Consider the following 22,626-nt stretch of genomic DNA (forward strand, 5'->3'; position numbering starts at 1 on the left):
TGTTTATGTGAATGATATTCTTGTTATAGGATCCGATTATGCTGCAATTGACAAGTTGAAAGTTGCCTTGGATAAAAAATTTACAATCAAGGATTTAGGTGATGCCTCTTATTTTCTTGGTTTGGAATTGTCCAGATCCGCGGATGGTATTCGGGTTTCACAGCAAAAATATATTGGAAAGACATTGAGGGCAGTCTTCCTTCCCATGCATCCATGCCTCTGTCTCCCAACATTGTGCTTACACGGTCGGGTTCTCCTTTTCATTCTCCTATTGGTTTTCGCCGGTTAGTTGGCCAACTTCTTTATCTTGATTTCTCTCGTCGGGATATATGTTTTGTTGTGCAACAGCTTAGTCAGTTTATGCATGCTCCTACCATACCATAGACCATTGGGCCGCAGCTTTGCATGTGGTTTCTTACTTAACTCAACATCCTTCATTGGGGATCTTCTTCCCTGCCAATTGCTCACCTACTCATTCAGCCCCAGCATGTTGCATCTAGCCATCAGGTTGCAGATATGTTTACTAAGAACCTGCCAAGTTGCGGAGGGGAGGAGGGTGTTAAGTGTTAAGCTGTAAAAAATATGAAGTCGCATTCCTAAACTTGTATTCTTTCCTTCACTAAATAGCGTTTTCTCCTCTGTGCTAATAATGCCTATATAGGGCATTTTCTCTTCTCAATAAAATTGATTTTTCCTTATGCTATGATCTCGCTTTTTTAATTTCGATAGTTTGACATATTTCTCATTTATTTTAATCTGTCTCATAACACTCCATATATATATATATATATATATTTTGTTTTTAAGTAAACATATCAATATTAAATACAATTAATAAAAATAAATCAAGGGTTTATTTGTTGTGATTTGGTTTGAGGGTAAATTTTTTTTTTTTTTTTTTTTTTTTGTGAAACATATAAAATTGTGTAGGTAATATAAAAGTAATAAGTGTATGTAATATATTGATATTTTTAAAAAAATATGTTGGATGTTTTTGACAAAAAGAACACACTCTAACTTAATTATATAATATCTTATGTGTAGGTTATTTATATTTCTTTTTTTTAATCAATTTAATTAAAATTATAATTTTATTACCACTCAAAATCTCTTTATTTTCATAAATATATAAATATTTATATTTTTTTACTAAATATAATATTAATATATAAATTAAAATGATAAATTAAGTACTCCATCCAGCATCAAAACTTATGTTTAGTTTTAAGAAAAATTAGTGGGAAGACCTGTGCTACGCACGGTGCCATTAATGAAAAAAATTATTCTATATTATTTATTTCAAAACACATTATTATAGAATTTTTTTTATTAACTATATATTTATTTTCAAATATTTTAATAAGTTTAATAATCATAATATTTTATAATGAAATAGTAAGAATAAAATAAATAACAAAGAAATAATTTTTTTAAGAAAAATAATATTATTTAACATAAATTTAAAAAATTCCAATAAATATCTAATAATAAAAATTATAATTTGCTTTACATATTTGGAATAAAATATGTAATATAAATTAAGTTGTGTAAAAACAAAATTATGCCTACTAAAATATAATTATATATAATACATGATTGTAAATGAAATATAAAATATAAATATTATACCATTGTTAATTACTAAAAAAGTATCATTTTTTTTTTTTTTATTATAACTTAAGAACTGTATTTTTTTTTTCTTGTGATGATATTAGTATTTCTAAAATAAAAATTAATATACTATATAATTAAAAACATAAAATATGTATTTAAATAGTTTAAATACTATTTTTTTCAATAAAATATATAATATGAATTAAATTTGGTAGAAAATAAAATTTTATATTTTAATACAATGGAAGAAATATTTAAACTATCAATTCATAATTTGCAAAAAAATTGGATAATCTATTGTAATATGAAAAATATATATATATATATAATTATTCATATAATAATAACAATTTTTTCTTTTATAATTTAATGATAAAATCAATCTCCCAATAATATAAAAATTTAATTACAATATCACTGCAGCAACATTTATACGGTTAACATAGAAAAATAAAGAAAAATGATAAAAATAAAAATACCAACTTAATTTACAATTATAATCAATTGAATCTTTGTACATTTTCTTTCTTTTTTTTTTGTGTTTTTTCTTCTTTTCGGTATTTGTACTTTCAATTTGACAATTTTGACGAATAATTTTTAGCATCCAACATCGTTGGAAAAAGATTGGAAATAAATAAAAAATCTAAACAAAATTTAGAAGAATAATCAAACAAAAAAAAGTTCCAATCTATCAATCGAACGAAAAAAAGTAGCAACAAATCATTCGGCAACTTTTTATCTATTTTCTTTTTTTAACCATGATGATCCTGTAAATAAAAAAAAAAAGAAAAAAAAAGACAATATTAGATGTAATGTAAGTGCATCGATGATAATAGTCAATTTGATCCGATAAAATATAAAATAATAAATTTCGATCTACCTATTATCACACTTTAACCACATTACCCTTTTTTCACTTTAAGGGTGATAACATCTATATCTATATATATATATAGAAAAAGAAAAATTAGTTTTCCTCCGGTAAAATTGAAAACCACTAAAAGAATAAAAAATTAAAATAAAATATAGTTTAAATAATGTTTTATAAAATAATTGTTTAGAAGACAGTCCTTTTCAGATCTCAACTTTATGTCTGCAAAAAAAACGCAACAGAACAAACAATTTAGAAAGTAAGAAAGAAAAATCTAAAAATTATTCAGTTGAACCCTCCAATAAACAATTTCCGATATTTAGAAGGCAGATGTTAAGGCAGTATTTTGGATCCTAACTTTATGGGTGCACAGAAAAAACACGACAAGAAAAAACCAGAAAAACTAAAAAATTATAAATATATATATAATATTATCAATAAAGAAGAATAACAAAACAACTCATTATTATCAATAAAAAATATTATTAATAAAAAAAATTATCAAAAAAGTATTTGAATTTCAACTTTATGGCTGCGCAAAAAAAAAACACAAATTTAGACAAAAACCAAAAAAATATAAAAATTATAAAAATATATATTTAAAAAAAATATTATGAATAAAGAAGAATAGCAAAACAACTCAATATTATCAATAAAAAAAATTTTATCAAAAAATTATTTGGGATTCCAACTTTATGGTTGCGCAGAAAAAACACAACATAATAAACAATTTAGAAAAAACAAAAAAATCTAAAAATTATAAAAATATATATATAAAAATATTATTGTTGATGTAATTTTTCAACAAAAATAAAGTAAAATTCAAAGATATAGAAAATATCCTTAAACTTGATTAATTAGTGCCTGAGATTAGGAATCTCTAAACACTGTATGGTACAGAAAATAAACTGGAAAATAAAAGACTGAAATTTAAAGTGGTGATCCTCAAATCTGACTTTGCTTTGTTGAAGTTGATTGAAGATGCCTTTTCTGACGGATTTGAATCCTTTAAATAGCCTTTCAGAGAAAACGGTTTGAACCGCCATCTGGTCGGTTACAGCAACCGCTGTCAACCGACCACCAATTTCTCCTCTATTGACACGTATTACAACTTCCTTCAACCGTTCCCACCAGTCACAGAACTCAGACCTGCCTCTTACCCGACCTGCCTGTCCACTGCCAAATTTCTTTTGCCCGACTTCGTCCTTCGCCCGACCTGCTTCTTCGCCCGACCTCACTTGGGCCGACCTCCGCATCAGCCGCCCTCCGTCTTTGAGCGAAGACCTCCGCGTCTGTCCGTACCTCTTCCTTGCCCGACCTTCCTCTTGACAGACCTCCGCGTCTGCCCGACCTTCCTCTTGACAGACCTCCGCGTCTGCCCGACTTCGCCTTCCATCCGATCTACGGTTTACCCGACTTGGGTACACCTTTTTTTTTAGACTCCGCCCGACCTTTCTTCCTTTTCCCGACCTTTATTCTGCCCGACCTCCAGACCTTTTGGTTTTCATTCAGACCCTACCCAGAATCCTACTGCCACTTACTATTATTATTATTTTTTGTGCTTAACAATAAGCCTCCTCCTCAAGACTCCTAAAACATCACTTCCAGTGATGTTTTAGGAGTTTGCAGGCCGGCATCCGAGGCTACGTCAGCCTCAGATCCGACCTCCATCCTTCGAGGCTACGTTGGACCCGACCTCCATTTATCGCGGAATGGTGCTGGCCTGGACGTTGGTCGATCTTGCACTAACATTGCTTCAGCATCTCCCCCCTGACGGAAGTCATGATTAATTTCTGTAAAAAAGGATTCTAACCTTCTTGTCGTGGATGCTAAACTGGCCAGATCTTGAAAGTCGTGGGCTGTCAGGGCCTCGCGAAGTCTGGTATGCATGTTCCTGACCACCAAATTGGTCATTTCGCTTTCATTGATCATCGTAGGACATCGTCCCTTCATCAATCGCATCCTCTCTATGAATTGGTAGCCGGTCTCTTCCGGCATCTGCGTGATCTCCAGAAGGTCTATCAGTGAGACTGTCGGCAGAGGATTAAAGAACCTTCCATGAAAATCTGCCTCTAAATCTTCCCAAGTTTGCAACTGTCCAGGCGGCAGACTGACATACCAAGAAAAAGCTGTTCTTGTGAGCGACAACCCAAACAATTGTAACTTGTGAAACGGATTGTTGCCTACTTCTCCCAATTGAGCCGTGAAGCGACCCACATGCTCAATGGTAGAGGCTCCGTCTTCTCCCGAAAAAGAATAGAAGTCTGGTGGCCTATAATTTCTCGGGAGAGGATGATCGTTAATGATCCTTTCTGGAAATGGCCTCTGGTAAACCGGCCTGTTCACCGTTTGCGGATTCATTCCGAAATGCACCCGCAGAACTTGAGCAATATCCTCCGGATCTACTCTGGGTGGAATATGGTCGAACACTGGAATGTGATCGTGAGTCTGACCTCCCAATCTTTCTTCTCTGGAGAAGGCTGGTTCGGCTGGGATGGGATTATGAGTCTGTCCCTCTAATCTCTCATTCGGTTGGGTATTATCAACCCTCGGTCCCAAAGGAACATTATCTGGGAAAGTTAGAGGAATCTTCCCCATATCTGTTCGGTTGAAAGTTGTAACGCTTGGAAACGTACTGTCAACGTATGATGGTTCTGCAAACGTTGATCCTGAGAAAGTCGCCTGAAAACGAGAAGGTGACACGGCTGGAAGCATGTTTGGATACAGGGTGAATCTGGAGAATGCCTGATCCAACATGTTTTGCATTAGATTTTGTTGTTCACGCAACATGCTCGTTTGTTGCTCACGCAACATATTCTGCATAACCAAAGTATGCTGGTTGTTCATTTGTTGAACATAAGACCACCAATCAGTTGGTGGTTGTGGGTTTTCCCCGGCATTTGGCACAATAGGTGGTGGAACGGATTCTCCCGCCGGTGCCGAAGATGATTGCGGTTGTGAACCTGCCATATGGACCCTTCCGATGATTCGGCCGGATCTAAGACGTATGAAATTATCGCCGGAATTGGAATGAGCAATTGTGTCTTGCTCCCACTGTGGTCGCCAATTTGTTGATGTAATTTTTCAACAAAAATAAAGTAAAATTCAAAGATATAGAAAATATCCTTAAACTTGATTAATTAGTGCCTGAGATTAGGAATCTCTAAACACTGTATGGTACAGAAAATAAACTGGAAAATAAAAGACTGAAATTTAAAGTGGTGATCCCCAAATCTGACTTTGCTTTGTTGAAGTTGATTGAAGATGCCTTTTCTGACGGATTTGAATCCTTTAAATAGCCTTTCAGAGAAAACGGTTTGAACCGCCGTCTGGTCGGTTACAGCAACCGCTGTCAACCGACCACCAATTTCTCCTCTATTGACACGTATTACAACTTCCTTCAACCGTTCCCACCAGTCACAGAACTCAGACCTGCCTCTTACCCGACCTGCCTGTCCACTGCCAAATTTCTTTTGCCCGACTTCGTCCTTCGCCCGACCTGCTTCTTCGCCCGACCTCACTTGGGCCGACCTCCGCATCAGCCGCCCTCCGTCTTTGACCGAAGACCTCCGCGTCTGTCCGTACCTCTTCCTTGCCCGACCTTCCTCTTGACAGACCTCCGCGTCTGCCCGACCTTCCTCTTGACAGACCTCCGCGTCTGCCCGACTTCGCCTTCCATCCGATCTACGGTTTACCCGACTTGGGTACACCTTTTTTTTTAGACTCCGCCCGACCTTTCTTCCTTTTCCCGACCTTTATTCTGCCCGACCTCCAGACCTTTTGGCTTTCATTCAGACCCTACCCAGAATCCTACTGCCACTTACTATTATTATTATTTTTTGTGCTTAACAATTATTAAGAAAGAAAAATAGCAAAACAACTCAATATTATCAATAAAAAAAATTATCAAAAAAGTATTTGGGATTCCAACTACGCAGAAAAAAACACAACAAAATAAATAATTTAGAAAAAAACAAAAAAAAAATCTAAAGATTATAAATATATATATATATAAAATATTATTAATAAAGAAAGAATATCAAAACAACTCAATATTATCAAAAAGCAACAATTCATTGTAAGTGCATCAATGATAAAAAAATTTCAATATTTTTATTCTCACCCTTTAGTCGCATTGCCCTTCCCTCATATGTCTATATAGAAAAAAAAAAAAAAAATCAGTTTTCCTCCGCTAACATTGAAACCACCGTCACACTATTTCAAAACTGTCATTTACATCCTCTATAATTTATTTTGATAATTTTAGAAAAACAATAAACTCTAAATCTAAAAATAAAAATTAAAAAATTATAATTAAAAAAAAACCAAAAAAAATCTGAGATTGCAGAATTACATAATTTTACAAAAAGTGAGGTCCAGTTTTGAGCTCTTTTATATATATATATATGCAAAAATATAAACTGTTTCATTTTATAGTAACAAATATGTCTTTTGTTTGATTTGTGTTTTGGTTTGTGGAAAAAAAATTTTCGTGAAGTACAGAGAATTGTGTAAGTATTACAGAAATAATAAGTACGAGTAATATATTAATTTTTTGAAAAATTGTATTGGATGTTATTGTTTGTAAGAACACATCGATATAAATATAAATTTGAATGATAGAGATAATACTCCCTCAATCCCAGAAGAAACGTCTGGTTGGAGTTTGTACGAGAATTAAGGAATAATAGTATTTAATTGAAAGTGGGTATAAAGTAGAATGTAAAATACCAAAATGTCTTTACTTTTTGAACAATTTTAAAAAGTATGTTAGAGTATTAATTATGGGTAGTTTGGAAAAGTAGGAATAATTTTGTTATAAAGTAGCGACCACGGTTATTGAATAAGGAAACAGGACGGATGAAAATGAAAAAATAAGACAACTCTTTTGGAAATGAGAAAATATAATTTTACAAGATAAACCCATTAGCATTTATTTTCATTTGAGTGCAAAATCAAAGAAATCCAGTGTATTTGTTTTGTGTTTTGATTAGATTTGAATGAAATAAAATTTATGTGAACTATAAAAAATTATATTGATAATATAAAAATAATAAAATAGTATATGGAATTAGAATTTTAATTAATTTGTTTATATTTTAAAAAGTCAATGTATTTCAGTGGATTTGAAAGTTCTAAGTTCTATAAAATCTAATCTATGACGGGTGTGTTTGTTTGGGAGATCGAATTTAAAATACATTATTTATTCTATTTTTTTCCTCAAAAAATATCAAATCAAACACATGGTTTTCAATTGTTATATTATACTAAAAATCAATTTTACATTCAAAACATTACATCAACACCTATTTATATCACATCATACAACTATTCAAATTCAAATTTCAACTCAAAATTCAAACCCCCAAACAAACACACCCGAAGAATTTGATTGATTTTGTTTATTAATTTATATGAATTTTGATATATTTGATTGGATTATTTATTGATTTTATATTAATTTTATTAGAATGTATATAATTGTGGATTAAAAATAAATTAATTCTCAAAAAATATATTTATTAGTATTATTATTCTCATATTTATTTTAATAATAATAACAATTTTAAATTTATATTTTTATTATATTATTCAACGTATCAATAATTTTATAATAATTTAATATTTAATTGAAATCTTTATTAAATTTATTATGTTAATTAATTTTTATCTAGTAAAAAAGTATACTTAATTCTCTTAGTATTATTTCAAATATATAAAATTTTATAATATTAATATTTTGTGTATTTGCATCTAAATTTATTTATTTTATTTATATTATTATAATGCAATATTTAATATAAATAATAAATAATTATTAATGATATAAAGAAAGTGATATGTTTTGTTTTTTAAAATTTTGAGAATTAATAAAAATCTAATAGAAATCTCAAATCATAGCAGATATTTTATACCGTGTAATTTATTAACAATTTTTTAAAAAACAATTTAACAAAATTTATGGATTTTTAAAGTACATGAATTTGGATCATTAAATACACCAAATTTTTAAAAGACTTTGGCCCGTTTAGTGATTTGACAAGAGCTTTTGATTTACTTTGAAAAATAACTTTATCTATTTGCATTAGTTTTTGAATTAAACAGAAATAATTTTGAATTAAAATTATTATTTTATCCTTAACAATAACAAAATTATAATATAATATAAAAATAATTAATTTAGATATTATTTTTAATTTATATGTTATACTTGAATTTATATTTAAAATTATAATTGAAATACCAAATTTAAATAAGCTTATATAAATTTTTTTACTCATACTAAAATTACTAAATATAATTTATAAAATTTTGAAATGAATTGTAAAATATGAATAATTTAATATTATATTACAATTTTATTTTTAATTTATATATTATATTTAAATATGAATAACTAAATTTTAAATATATATTTTTTATACTTTAATTTAAAATCTTTAAGTATAATTAATAAAATTTAAAACAAATTATAAATTTTATAGAAAAATACAATTATATTAACAACATATCTTTTTAAATAATTTTAACAGTTATTTAAACAGTTTTATATGAAAAACAGTTTAATCCAAATACAAAATCCAAGCTTTTGGTTTCTACTTCTACTTGTACTTTCAATTCTTTTTTTATTTTTTTAAATTAATCCAAACATATATTTTGTAAAATTTGAATAGAATACACTCAAATTTTAATAAATTTTTAAAAATATGGATTAAATTTTATTTTATTTTTTAAAAAAAACATAATTGAATTCAATCCGATTTTTAAAACCCAATAAAATTCAATAAACTCTAGTTTACTAGACTCCTTAATACGTGTAATAGATTATTTTTTTTAGAAAAATATACTACATTGTCCCATAAAATCAATATTATTTATCTTTTCATTGATTGTATTTAATTTATATTTATACAAATTACTTATTTTTATTATTTTTCTTAATTTATATTATATATTAATATAATAATTAATATTCCCTCTGTCCCAAAGTTTTTAAGTAGGTAGTATTAAATTGGATAATTTAGAAATTAGGTGATGCGATGGAGAGAGAAATATATATTTTATTTTTTTATTTAGATAATGAGAAAAGATAAAGTATGGGGTAGATATTAATATAATTAATTATTTTATATTTTAGAAATATTGCAGATGTTTGAAACATTCCAAAAAAATATATTATAGGGGATTTGGGACGGAACGAATATTAATTATTTAAAAAATATTATACAACGAAGACAGTACAAAAAATATTCTTACCGAATAAACAAACTAGCCTCTCCGGTCTAAAAAGAAATAAATAAATAAGGCTCCCGTCCCCTCCAACAGCGACTGGCGTAGATGGGATGGGATGTTACTCAAGCTGAATATTCAACTAGATTTTATTTCTCTATTTCAAATCCGCCTTTCTCCTCAACGTCACGCAATCATACCCTATCATATAACTCAACGCTCGTATCTTTGATAAGTACAACTCCTTATCACTGATAGGTCAGTAGAAAAAGATAGACTCCTGCCAAACGCATCAAAGATAGCGAGACCACCACCACCACCACCACCACTTCCCAATTCCACTCTTTCCACTCTCTCTCTCTCTCTCTCTCTCTCTCTCCCTGTACTTACATACTCATCGCACGTATCTATATACATATATATATATTCACATAACATTATGTGTGTGTATATATAGACATAGATGTCTCCATTTCAACTTCTTTCTCTCTCCTCGTTGTTGTTCTGGCATCGCAGCAGCCTGTGTTTTTAGACAAACCCTAGGAAGGAGGAGGAGAATAGGTAAATCAGGAGGAAGGGGGTGCGTAAGTGGAGGCCTGGGATTTCTTGATCTGTTGATTGGTTTGGGATTTTGTGGAATCTAAGGTGGGAATGTCGTCCCTGAGCAGGGAATTGGTCTTCTTAATTCTGCAGTTCCTTGAGGAGGAGAAATTCAAGGAGTCGGTTCACAAGTATACGCATACACCACTTTTTCACTCCCCATTTTCTGCATTTTTAAGTTTTGTTATCATTTCAGTTTTTTCTTTTTTTTTTTTTTTTTCTACTTTTGGCGTTATTTGTGCTTATGCGGGTGTTTGATTGTTGTCTTCTGTTTTTATGCGCGTGGATTGGGTTAAGATGTGTTGATTGAGCAGGGTATTGTCGGCGAAGAGGATAAGGAAGTGATTGACCTTTAATTGTTTGATATTTGGCGGGTTATTACTAATTAGCCATAAAAATAGTCGGGAGGAAAAATGAAGATGGAAACAGTGAACTGTGTCCGAGATCATTTTGTTTTATTTTATTGTGTTTACTGCGACCTTTCCCTTCGAAGGTGAGTTAGTGAAATGGGTGGGTTTATAGTTATTTGTTAAATCTTCCATTTAAATGGGATTTGGGAATGGTAAACTGAGTTAAATTTTCATACGGATATCGCTTTCTAGGAGGAGAAATGAAGAATTCTGTATCATGAAGTAGAGATTAGATGCGGCCTTGCTTGCTACAGTGTTATATGCAGTTTAGTAGGTAGTGAGTTGCCTTTTTAGCAAGAGTTTCGAGTGCCATGAATGACCTTCACTTCTATTTAATGGAATGTTCTCCATGATGTTGCTGAAATACTTTCCTTCCAGAGCATGCCGTGGCCTTATTGATGATAATTGGCTTTTCTTGTTGTAGGCTTGAGCAGGAATCAGGCTTTTTCTTTAATATGAAAATCTTCGAGGAGAAAGTGCATGCCGGTGAATGGGATGAAGTTGAGAAGTACTTGTCGGGTTTTACAAAAGTTGATGACAATAGATACTCTATGAAGATATATTTTGAAATAAGAAAGCAGAAGTATCTTGAAGCTCTTGATCGGTAATGTGAAATCTGACTTCTGCTTCAGTTTTCCAATGCATTCGGTAATGCAATTATTGAGTCTTAAATTGATTTCCTCTGCTTCCCTGCCTCTCTCATGATTCATCTGTACTCTGGCCTTTTCTTTTCCTTTTTGTTTTAATAACCTTTGTCTAATAATGTTTGATGGTTTCATCAGGCAAGACAAAGCAAAGGCAGTTGATATTCTGGTTAATGATTTGAAAGTGTTTTCGACGTTTAATGAAGATCTATACAAGGAAATTACTCAGCTTCTTACACTTAGGAATTTCAGGTAGTGATCATTCCCTTTTCTCTGGTACAATGTGCATTTATTATTCATGGTTGTTTCTTTGATGAAACAAAGGCTGTCCTTTTTGAAAGATATTCATGACTACCTTTTTCCTTTGAAAATCCATAAATTTGTCAAGTTATTGAGAGAGTTTTCATAGTATCTTTAAGAAATGTTCAAGGGTGTGTGTGTGCGTTTTATTTTATTTTATTTTTCATATATTTCAAATAAAAAAATTTCACTATTCATTTTGCACGAATTTCAAGAAAAATACACTATTTTTTCTTACAAAATATCACATCAAAATACTCTTTAAACCAAAACTCAAATCACCACTCCAATTTCAAGTAAACAACAAACCAACCCCAAGTTTTTTCAGTTACTGATTATGAAACATAATACATATTTGACTGAGCACTCGAAATAATTGTGGATCCATAATAATATCATTGATGATGGATAAAGAAATTTAGGCTCTAAAACTGTTGGTGGTGAATAGGGAATCAGCATTTAGGAAATCAAGCCTGTGTGGGTTACTTGTCCTTTAAGTCATGCCATCATGTCATTTGATTACATATCTTTGAGTGATGCATGGAAGTAGTCAATATGTTACGTTGACTTGTAGAAGGAGATGCCTTATATTCGATTTTTACTCCCTCCGTCCCACATAATTTGTCCCTATTTTCTATTTTCGTCCGTCCCACATAATTTGTCAATTCCTCTTTTGGAAATATAATTATACACTTTAATCTCATTTTAAATTTTAAATTTTATAATTTTTTTAATCTTAATTAAATTATTTAGTTATCTTAATCTTAATCCACAATTATTTTTATTATACTATAATTATTTTTACTAATACACTTCTTAATTACTTACTAATCATACTTTACCTAAATTTCCGTATCTACAGTAATAGACCCATAATACATGACGGAGGGAGTAACTTTTTTATTATAAATGTGAAAAGTTGCTTCTATTACTTTTTTTTTGACATTGACATCAGCATTGCATGTGTCACCTTTACATGAAATTCACACGCAATCGTCTTTATATGGGGATTGAAATCAAAACGGCATTGGTCAGTGCCTATTTCTCTCTTAAAATTGTCTGATTGACTGGGTGGAAGATTAAAAGGTATTGAAATATAGATTGGAATGCATTCTCAAACGAATGTTTACCATTGTTAATTGTATACTCTTTCCATGTTCCAAGGCAGTACCATATATTTCTGTGGAAACATGTAAAATTTTGGGCCATGTATCAGAACTTACTTATATTTCTCAATCGCAGGGAAAATGAGCAGCTTTCCAAATATGGTGACACTAAGACAGCTCGAAGTATAATGTTGCTAGAACTCAAGAAGTTGATCGAAGCAAATCCTTTATTCCGTGAAAAGCTTGTTTTTCCTACATTGAAGTCATCTAGATTAAGAACCCTCATTAACCAAAGGTATAATTAGTTCTGAGACTGCGGCACACTTATTTAATGTGCTCTATTACCTTTTTAAACACTTATTCGTTTTAGGAAATATATTATGCTGTATACTAATCTTTGTGCCACATTTTGAATCCTGACTTAAGACACATATAGTTTGAATTGGCAGCACCAGCTCTGTAAGAATCCTCGGCCAAACCCAGACATAAAAACCTTATTTACTGACCATACATGTACTCCACCAAATGGAGCTCTTGCTCCTACTCCCGTCAATCTTACTCCAGCTGCAGTAGCAAAGCCTGCTCCGTACACATCACTTGGAGCACATGGGGTATTATTATCCGCTTGTTATCTTGTTTCTCATTATCCTTATTTTATATTTATCATCAATATATTTGCTTGGATAATATATAGGCTTCATAATGAACTTCTTCTATTCATTGCTCGCAGCCCTTCCCCCCTACTGCAGCAGCAGCAGCAGCAGTAGCTAATGCAAATACTTTAGCTGGTTGGATGGCAAATGCTGCTGCATCTTCATCCATTCAAGCAGCTGTTGTTACTGCCTCATCATTACCTGCTGCTTCCAATCAAGGTGAGTTTCAGCTGTTTCTAAGTCCCAGAATTTAAGATGCCAAATTTTGCTGCAATACTAATGAAATTTATAACTTTATATAAGTTATATAGGCATGGCGATGAATGATGATCAAAATGATCATATTGAAGTTATCTTATTGTAATTACTTCAATTTTTGACATTTCAAACAGTTTCAATATTGAAGCGTTCCGCCCCTGCGACTCTGGGTATGATGGAGTATCCAAATGCTGAGCATGAGCAACTGATGAAACGGTTGCGGCCTTCACAATCAGTTGAAGAGGTAATATTTCTATTTTGGTTATATTGCCAATCTTAACAAAATAAGACATTTTCCTGTAACATAACATTAATATTTTTATATTTTATCCTCCTTTTGGTTTAAATAACGTTCAGGTTACATATCCTACTGTTCGTCAACAGGCATCTTGGTCCATCGATGACTTGCCTAGAAATGTTGCGTTTACATTGCATCAGGGATCATCTGTGATGAGCTTGGACTTTCATCCGTCACACCATACACTACTTCTTGGTATTGTGCTTCTGGGAATCCATTAGGTCTTAAAATTTGATAAATAACTGCTGTGTTACTGGTTATACTTGAACGAAAAATCAACTTCATTAGTACTGCTATTTTTTATTGTTTAATCTGGTGTATCAAACAGTGGGTTGTAATAATGGTGACATTACTCTCTGGGAAGCTGGAATAAGAGAGAAGTTGTGTACGAAGCCTTTTAAGATTTGGGAAATCCAAGCTTGTACACTATCGTTCCAGGTTCATCTATCTTCTTCCAAGTTGATGTTTTATGATTCTGGAAATTACTAATCAATCTGCAAACATCAATTATGCTTTTTTGGTTACTTTAAGGATTACTGTGGTGAGATATGATGCATATCTATTTGCTAAGGTGAAATAATTTTAAGTTGGCATGAACTTTAGAGTTTGTCTTCATATGTTCTGCTATCTCCTTACTGAACTTTTGTGTAGGCTTCTGCTACCAAGGATGCCCCCTTTTCGGTGACCCGAGTTACCTGGAGCCCTGACGGAACCTTTTGTGGTAAAATATTGTCTTTAGATGCTCAAATTAATTTGTACTCTCCTATATGAACAAGTATTTCTTGTTTTGTAGGAGCTGCATTTTCCAAGCATCTGATCCATTTGTATGCATATACTGGACCAAATGATCTACGGTCCCATCTGGAGGTCTGTTGTGGGTGTGCCCTTAGATATCAAGGCGAAAAATATATTGAAGATATCTAATTTTCTGATTTTATTGCAGATTGATGCTCATGCGGGAGGAGTTAATGATATTGCTTTCGCACATCCAAATAAACAACTGTGTGTTGTGACCTGTGGGGATGACAAGTTGATAAAGGTGAGTGGAGAAGTTTCTGTATACTTTTCTGAAATATATTTTAAACTAGCTAGTAGCCATGAAAACTGAGTGAATAATTTGACAGGTGTGGGATTTGAATGGAAGAAAACTGTTCAACTTTGAAGGTCATGAAGCACCAGTGTATTCAATTTGTCCGCATCAAAAAGAGAACATTCAGGTAACTTGGACTTCCCTAGCAGTGTTGGATCTAAAGTTCTTCACTGTTTTGTCTATAATCAAGTCCTTGTTATAAATTTGAACTTCTAGAAAAGGCTTTGTATCTGTTTACTTGATATATACCATGAATATATTTTGATGATTTAGTCAATTGCAATTGGCAACCTTTTTCTGTGAATTTGCTTCTTGTTTGATTTGGATATAATAGGATGTGCATGGGTTCTCCTTGATCTTGATTCAGTAGAAGTTTATTGTTGACTGCTCACATATCACCATAATCTTTTCTGTTATTGTTCATAGTTTGAAATAAGATTCCATTCTCTAGTGTTGAATTCTATTTGTTTCTCATCTTGTGCTTGCAGTTTCTTTTCTCAACTGCTGTTGATGGGAAAATCAAAGCCTGGCTCTATGATAATGTGGGATCAAGAGTTGACTATGATGCTCCTGGTCACTGGTGCACTACTATGCTATATAGTGCAGATGGGAGCAGGTTAGATATCCTACATATCACATTATTTAAATTACCATTTATCATCTAGTTAACTTTCATTGCCTGTATTTGTAAACAATCTGACTTCTGTAAGTGAGTTTTGTCCTTAGGTTGTTCTCTTGTGGAACAGGCAAGGATGGGGATTCCTTTTTGGTTGAATGGAATGAAAGTGAAGGCGCGATAAAGAGAACTTATACTGGATTTAGGAAGAAGTCGACTGGTGTTGTTCAATTTGACACCACCCAAAATCATTTTCTGGCTGTGGGTGAAGATAACCAAATTAAGTTTTGGGACATGGATAACATCAACATACTTGCAACAACAGATGCAGATGGTGGTCTAGCGGTGAGATCTTCATCTCATTAACATCAAGCTGATTGCGTAATATTTCGGTATCAGTTTCGAACTTGTATATCGAATCTGTAACTTAAATTTTGGATATTTTTGATGCAGAATCTTCCACGCCTGAGATTTAATAAGGAAGGGAATCTACTAGCTGTTACTACCGCTGATAATGGAATAAAAATATTAGCAAATTCCAATGGCATGAGATCCTTACGGGCTGCTGATGCCACACCTTTTGAAGCATTAAGATCCCCCTTGGAAGTACCTGCAAAGGTTGGTTTTGTTTAGATATGTCTTCAATTTTGTTTCTTTCTAAAGATATATACATCTAATACATATTTTTCATTTAAAATAATACATCAAAAATATATATTTTTTATATACATTTACAAAACATCACATCTAACATCTATGTACAGCAATATGAAATACTTATTTATTATCCTACTTTTACTATTTTTCATGACACTAAACTCAAAAACATATCTAAACATATCTGTATTTTTCCTTACCTATTTTCTTTAGGCTCACTAGGCTGAATGACTATCATAGTACATGATAATTTATCCTTCACTTTCTTTGAGCAGGCTTCTGCATCCTCTGTTGCAAATATTGCTCCTGTAAGTTGTAAAGTAGAAAGGAGCTCTCCTGTTAGGCCTTCTCCGATACTTGTACGTCAGGTGTTCCTCTCTTCTTTGGTTACCTTGAATGTTACTTGCATTAACTACATAGTTATACTGTCAAAAAAGTAAATGTTTCTTCCTTTATAGTGAACTGAGATACTATCCAATTGCATCCCTCCTATTTCCAACTCATTTTCTTCTGTTTTCTGATTTAAATGTGAAATAATGCTATAATAATTGGCAAGTTTTGTCTAGCTAAAGAAGGTTATAAAATTTGTTTCAGTTATGTTACTTTTGTCTTCCTTAATGAGATTTGCTATTTTGGCCTGTTTTTGTTCAGAACAGCATAGATTCCATGTCTAGAAGCATGGAAAAAGCGAGGGCATTGGATGATGTTGACAAAATAAAACCTTGTCAGTTGACTGAAATAGTTGATCCCACTCAGTGCCGAATGGTAACCATGCCTGAAAGCACTGATGGTACTAACAAGGTAAGCCAGATAATTAGACCAATTCTTGTAATTGTCATTTTTCTTTATATGATTCTTATATATTTGTCTGTGCCTACTGCCTAGGTTGCTCGTCTTCTTTATACAAATTCTGGTATTGGCATTTTGGCGCTTGCATCAAATGGTACACAGAGGCTTTGGAAGTGGGCACGCAATGACCAAAACCCAAGTGGAAAGGTAGTGGAAGTTGGACAACATTAGCATTTCAGTGCTCTACGTTTTACCATTATATCTTATTGTTCTCGATGACCGATGATTATCCAACACAGTTATATCTGAAACTATTTATTTAATAAAGGCCACTGCTAGCATCACTCCACAACATTGGAAGCCAAACAGTGGTCTTCTTATGAATAATGATGTCACAGGCGTCCTCCTGGAGGAAGTTGTTCCATGCATTGCTCTCTCAAAGAATGACTCATATGTGATGTCGGCTGCTGGTGGGAAGGTTTCATTATTCAATATGACGACTTTCAAGGTTTGAGGCAACTTGTCATGCCTGCTTTCATTTTCAGTGTACTTGTTTTTATTGACAGGACGCGAGTTTAAACTTCTATATCTGTTTCCAGGTGATGACAACATTTATGTCACCACCACCAGCTTCCACTTTCTTGGCGTTTCATCCACAAGATAACAACATTATAGCAATTGGAATGGAGGACTCGACCATCCACATATACAATGTTAGGGTGGACGAGGTAACCAGTCTCACCCTTTTCCAACATGTTTTGGTCTGTTTTCTTATTTGTGGAAGTGTACATGCACCAGTTTATTTCGATAGTTATTAGATATGATATTGTTCTCTTCACCTATGTTATTTAGTTCTAAGTTATGCGTACAATCAGGGTTATATATATATATATATATATTTTTTTTTTGATATTTATAGTTGTACAACACTTAATAAATAGTGTTCTATTACAAAGTTTAATGTGGCAAACACAATCTTTTACTCTACCACTCAATAGGTGAAATCGAAACTGAAAGGTCACCAAAAGCGTATTACTGGATTAGCCTTTTCTACAAACCTCAACGTATTGGTGTCATCAGGTGCTGATGCTCAAGTAAGTTTTCTTGTCAGGCGGTAATGATCTTCTACATTACCAAATAAGTCAAAGCATTAAAAATTTCTGTTATGAGATCGGATTAGTTATTATCTGTCTTGAAAAAATGGCTTCGTTTGCAGCTTTGCATATGGAACATTGACACGTGGGAGAGGAGAAAATCAGTTTCCATTCAAATGCCTGCTGGAAAAGCTTCCACTGGGGACACCCGAGTCCAGTTTCATTCAGATCAAGTTCGCCTCCTTGTATCCCATAAAACACAGATAGCAATATATGATGTCGCCAAGATGGAACGCATTCATCAGGTAAACAACATTGCTAACTTATTTGTCTCATTGCTGCTGTTCGTTATGCTAATTAATTTTCTGTCGCAGTGGGTCCCACAAAATGCCCTTTCTGCACCTATATCATGTGCAACATACTCGTGCAACAGTCAACTTGTTTTTGCTTCATTCTGCGATGGTAATGTTGGAATCTTTGACGCCGATACCCTCAGATTAAGATGCCGTGTTGCCCCATCTGCATATATGTCTCAAGCTGCATTAACTGGGTAAGAACTCTACATTTATGCTTCTAAACTCCTCAGTATATTGTCCTTTACAGTTACATTGTTGACTTCCAAGTTGGGGGATAAATTATTTTTATAGTAACTCGATCCTTCTATAGTTGCAAATAGAATAATATATAGATAATTTTAGAAAGAAACAAATAATACTCCATCCGTCCATGAAATCTGTGCATGTTTGAGCTAGATATAAGTTTTAATGAATATATTATTATATTGGTTGATTATGATATAAAGTAAGAACATCTTTTGTTTATGAGGTGAAAGAAATTTTTTGATAAATTGAGTTTATAAGTAGCGATGTTATATTTGTAAATAAGTGTACAATTAAATTAAGAAGTGTGTTAGATATTTGCTGTAAATGGGAAGTGTATATTTTGTTGACAAACAAATAAGGAAAACAGACATATTTGATGGAGAGAGAGTATAAGATTGAAGTTGTTAAATAATGTTTTGCTTAATGCAAATAGTTTACATTTATTTGTGTTATTGATTCAAGTAATGGTTGTGGTGGTGGTGGTGGTGGTGCCAGAAACCCATGCGTATACCCGGTTGTGGTTGCGGCGCATCCACAGGAGCCCAACCAGTTTGCTGTTGGATTGACGGATGGAGGCATTAAAGTTATAGAACCCGCAGAGTCCGAAGGCAAGTGGGGAATCTTGGCTCCAGGCGACAATGGGCTCCTCTTAAATGGTGGGCGCCCCCCCAGTTCTTCGTCGGCTGCCAGCAACCATGCGGCAGCAGCTGATCAGGTCCAAAGATTATGAGGATGAAGAGGAAGATGAAGATGAAGATGAAATTTCATTCTATTGATTAGGTATCGTCCTCTTCCACAGACACACACACAAACGTCGCACATGTAATGTATGTATGTATTTCATCGGTCAGTGTAGAAGGAAGTAAGGAAGGAAGGTTGGTTGTAGTGATGTCAGGTACTTGTGCATGCTCTAGCAATGGCCTCTCTCAGGAATTACCAGAATTTGATATTCATTCAATTCTAATTATTATTTTAATGCAGTTAAACCATGGTAATGAATTAGAGAGAATGTTAATACTATTTATATACTTTTTAACTTCTTCATAACTCTATTATTTATTGATTTACATCTTTTTTTCCAAAAAAATATTTTAAATTAAGTTTTATTCAGCAATTTAGTTATCTTAATTTTTGTTATATTATATTATTTTAAAAAATATATTAGTACTATTATCTTTAAGATATATTGTTCAAATATTGTTTAAACAATTTTATGATGAAATATTATACAAGTAATTTAAATTTAATTTTTTATATATTATATAAATTCAAATTTTATAATATATTAATGTAATATACTGTCTCAATACAATAGTCGTATTTACCAATTTTTCTTTCTATCTCATTTTCATAAATAACTATATCACTATAAAAAAAATTTTATTATTTTATTATTATTACATAATTGTTACTATTTTTTACGCTAATACACTACAAAGGCAAAAGTTTTACCCGAACTTTTTACCACATACTATAGTTTTGGAGAGAGTAATATTTTATAAAAAATAATCAAAATATTATGATTTCCATATTTCTATTTTATTATATTTTTATTATTTATTTAATTTTTTCTTCTAAAATATATATGAAATATATATTAAAATTTAATTTAATTTATATTATTTTTTAATTTTATTACTTTATGAATTTGTAAAATTATTATTTGAATATAAAATATTATACTCAAAATAAAATAAATATTAAATTCAAATAAATACTTCAAATATTATGTAGAAATTGAGTCTAAATATACAGTTTTTAAATGTGATACTTTGAAAAAAAATTAAAAAAAAAAACAATTTAATAAAATTGATATAAAAAATAATAAATAAAAATTAAGTTACAATATTTATTTTATTTTATTTTTAAACAAACTAGCAAGAAAATAAAATAATAATAATAAAAAATACATAAATGGTATTAACATTCTCTCATTCATTATGTGACAATATTTTATTGATTGAAATAGGGGAAATAGAAAAAAATGAGAATAGAGGATTTGATACCGGATTTGGAGAGATAATTCACCGGCCCTACTTATAATTATACATAGACAACAATACAATTAAAATTTTTTACAAACTTAAGACAATACTTTCTTGTTCTTCCAAGGTTGATATTGAGTTTCGAGCAAAAGAGTACGTACGCTATTTGAAAAGTGTTTTTTTTTAACCTAATATATCTACTTCATCCGTCTCATAACTATATATCCATTTGTTTTTTGTATGGAATTTTAAAAATATCAGTATTATATTGGGATGTAGTAGGAATAAAATAGAAATGACTAAAATGACCTTATTAGTATTGTGTTATATAAAAGTAATGGTAGTTGTGTAATATATTGAAAGTTGTAAGAGTATTTGTAATATTAGATAGATAATACATTTACTAAAAGAAAAATAGATACTTTGTTATGAGACAGATCAAAATAGAAAAATGAATACTTTATTATAGGACGGATGAAGTAATACTTTATTGTATGTTCATGAGACTATATCAACATAAGTTCTCATATCCTTTTGATATTCTAATAATTATTTTTACTTTTCAAATAGAGCTCTAAGGTATTATAATATTAATTTTCAATTGACCCTCAAACTTTGAAAAATATATTTTTATTAAGTGTAATTTGTTATTATAAATAATTATATATTGTGATTTGCCCTCCTATCTAAAGCCTCCAATTTAAATTTATTACATTCTTACTTTAATTTGTTATTTTAATTTATAATAATTTTATTATAAATATATTATATAAAAGTTTTTGAACATTAAAATAAATAATATTTATATATTTATTAAGTTCAGAACAACAATTAATTTCTACAATTTAACAACCTTACAAATATTTCTTAATTGCATATTTAATAAGATGCCTTACGCAAAAGATTTAACAAAACAATTAATTTATCTCTTGGATCGTGCTAGCACAGCTTTCCACTATTAATATATAAATAAATTTGGATTAGTCTTAAAAGAAATACCGGGTAGTAATGGATCATCCGTTGAGACAGACAAGAAAGAAAAATGAGTCACATGTGTCGGGACGGAAGAAGTATTCGTGGTTTGAGTTTTTTTAACAACTATTTATAAAAAAGGCGAAGAATGTGATACGATAACAATAAATTGATATAATATATAGTTTTTATGTCCTAATTGAAAGCATTTTTTTTATTATTATTTTTGTTTGTCTAACTTAAAAGTACTTATTTTTTTTTATTATAGTAAAAATAACTACACCAATATCAAAATATTCTTATTTTTTTTTGTATAAATTATATTAAACCATTACACATGTACATAAAGTATAAACGAAAAAAAAAAGTATAAATGAAAAAAAAAAAAGTATAAAGGATAAACATTAAATTCATCCTATATATCTTTACTAATTAATACTCCTCTTGAGAAGATAGTGCAAGAAAAACAGTGATATTTGTTGTAAATAAGTATTAAATTGAGGATAATAATTAAATGTTAGATTTGTTGACTTTGTCAAAACTAGTAATGCTATAAATTTAGCGAAAATACTAAAACAGAGAGTGAATGTAAATTTGATGACCAGATGGAGTAAAATACTACATCATTCCCATAATAAGATATTCATTTTATTTTTTTACTTAGAGATCTTTGAATATTAATACGAAGTACAAAAAAAAAAACAAAAAACATCTATTATGTTATACAAAATATAAAATATTTTTTAAGTTAAATACAATGACACAAAAAATGAATGAATACGTTATTATAAAACAGATGTAATATTAGTTTGAATCTACTACAAAACTCAAATAAGT

At 31.1% G+C, this 22,626-nt stretch overlaps 1 protein-coding gene across 3 annotated transcripts; it reads left to right on the forward strand.

Moving 5' to 3' along the window:
• Positions 1 to 10,022: 10,022 nt before the first annotated feature.
• On the forward strand, positions 10,023 to 19,833 carry LOC127260949 (topless-related protein 3-like). 3 transcript variants are annotated; one of them, XM_051289025.1, is made up of 25 exons: positions 10,023 to 10,446; positions 11,150 to 11,329; positions 11,508 to 11,621; positions 12,912 to 13,070; positions 13,212 to 13,386; positions 13,506 to 13,647; positions 13,821 to 13,930; positions 14,044 to 14,179; positions 14,313 to 14,422; positions 14,636 to 14,705; positions 14,778 to 14,851; positions 14,928 to 15,023; positions 15,109 to 15,201; positions 15,563 to 15,690; positions 15,801 to 16,035; positions 16,144 to 16,308; positions 16,623 to 16,715; positions 16,999 to 17,148; positions 17,233 to 17,343; positions 17,465 to 17,644; positions 17,736 to 17,864; positions 18,135 to 18,230; positions 18,353 to 18,535; positions 18,605 to 18,780; positions 19,295 to 19,833. In XM_051289025.1, the coding sequence occupies exons 1-25, from the start codon at positions 10,367 to 10,369 to the stop codon at positions 19,560 to 19,562; spliced, it is 3,453 nt and encodes a 1,150-aa protein (XP_051144982.1). In that variant the 5' UTR covers positions 10,023 to 10,366; the 3' UTR covers positions 19,563 to 19,833. The 3 variants fall into 3 exon arrangements, with proteins under 3 accessions (XP_051144982.1, XP_051144986.1, XP_051144983.1); XM_051289029.1 differs by having other exon boundaries at positions 16,623 to 16,706; positions 19,328 to 19,833; XM_051289026.1 differs by having other exon boundaries at positions 14,071 to 14,179.
• Positions 19,834 to 22,626: the final 2,793 nt, after the last annotated feature.

The sequence above is a fragment of the Andrographis paniculata genome, unplaced genomic scaffold (genome assembly GCF_009805555.1).
Source record: "Andrographis paniculata isolate CXL003 unplaced genomic scaffold, ASM980555v1 Contig62END, whole genome shotgun sequence".
Lineage (NCBI taxonomy): Eukaryota > Viridiplantae > Streptophyta > Magnoliopsida > Lamiales > Acanthaceae > Andrographis > Andrographis paniculata.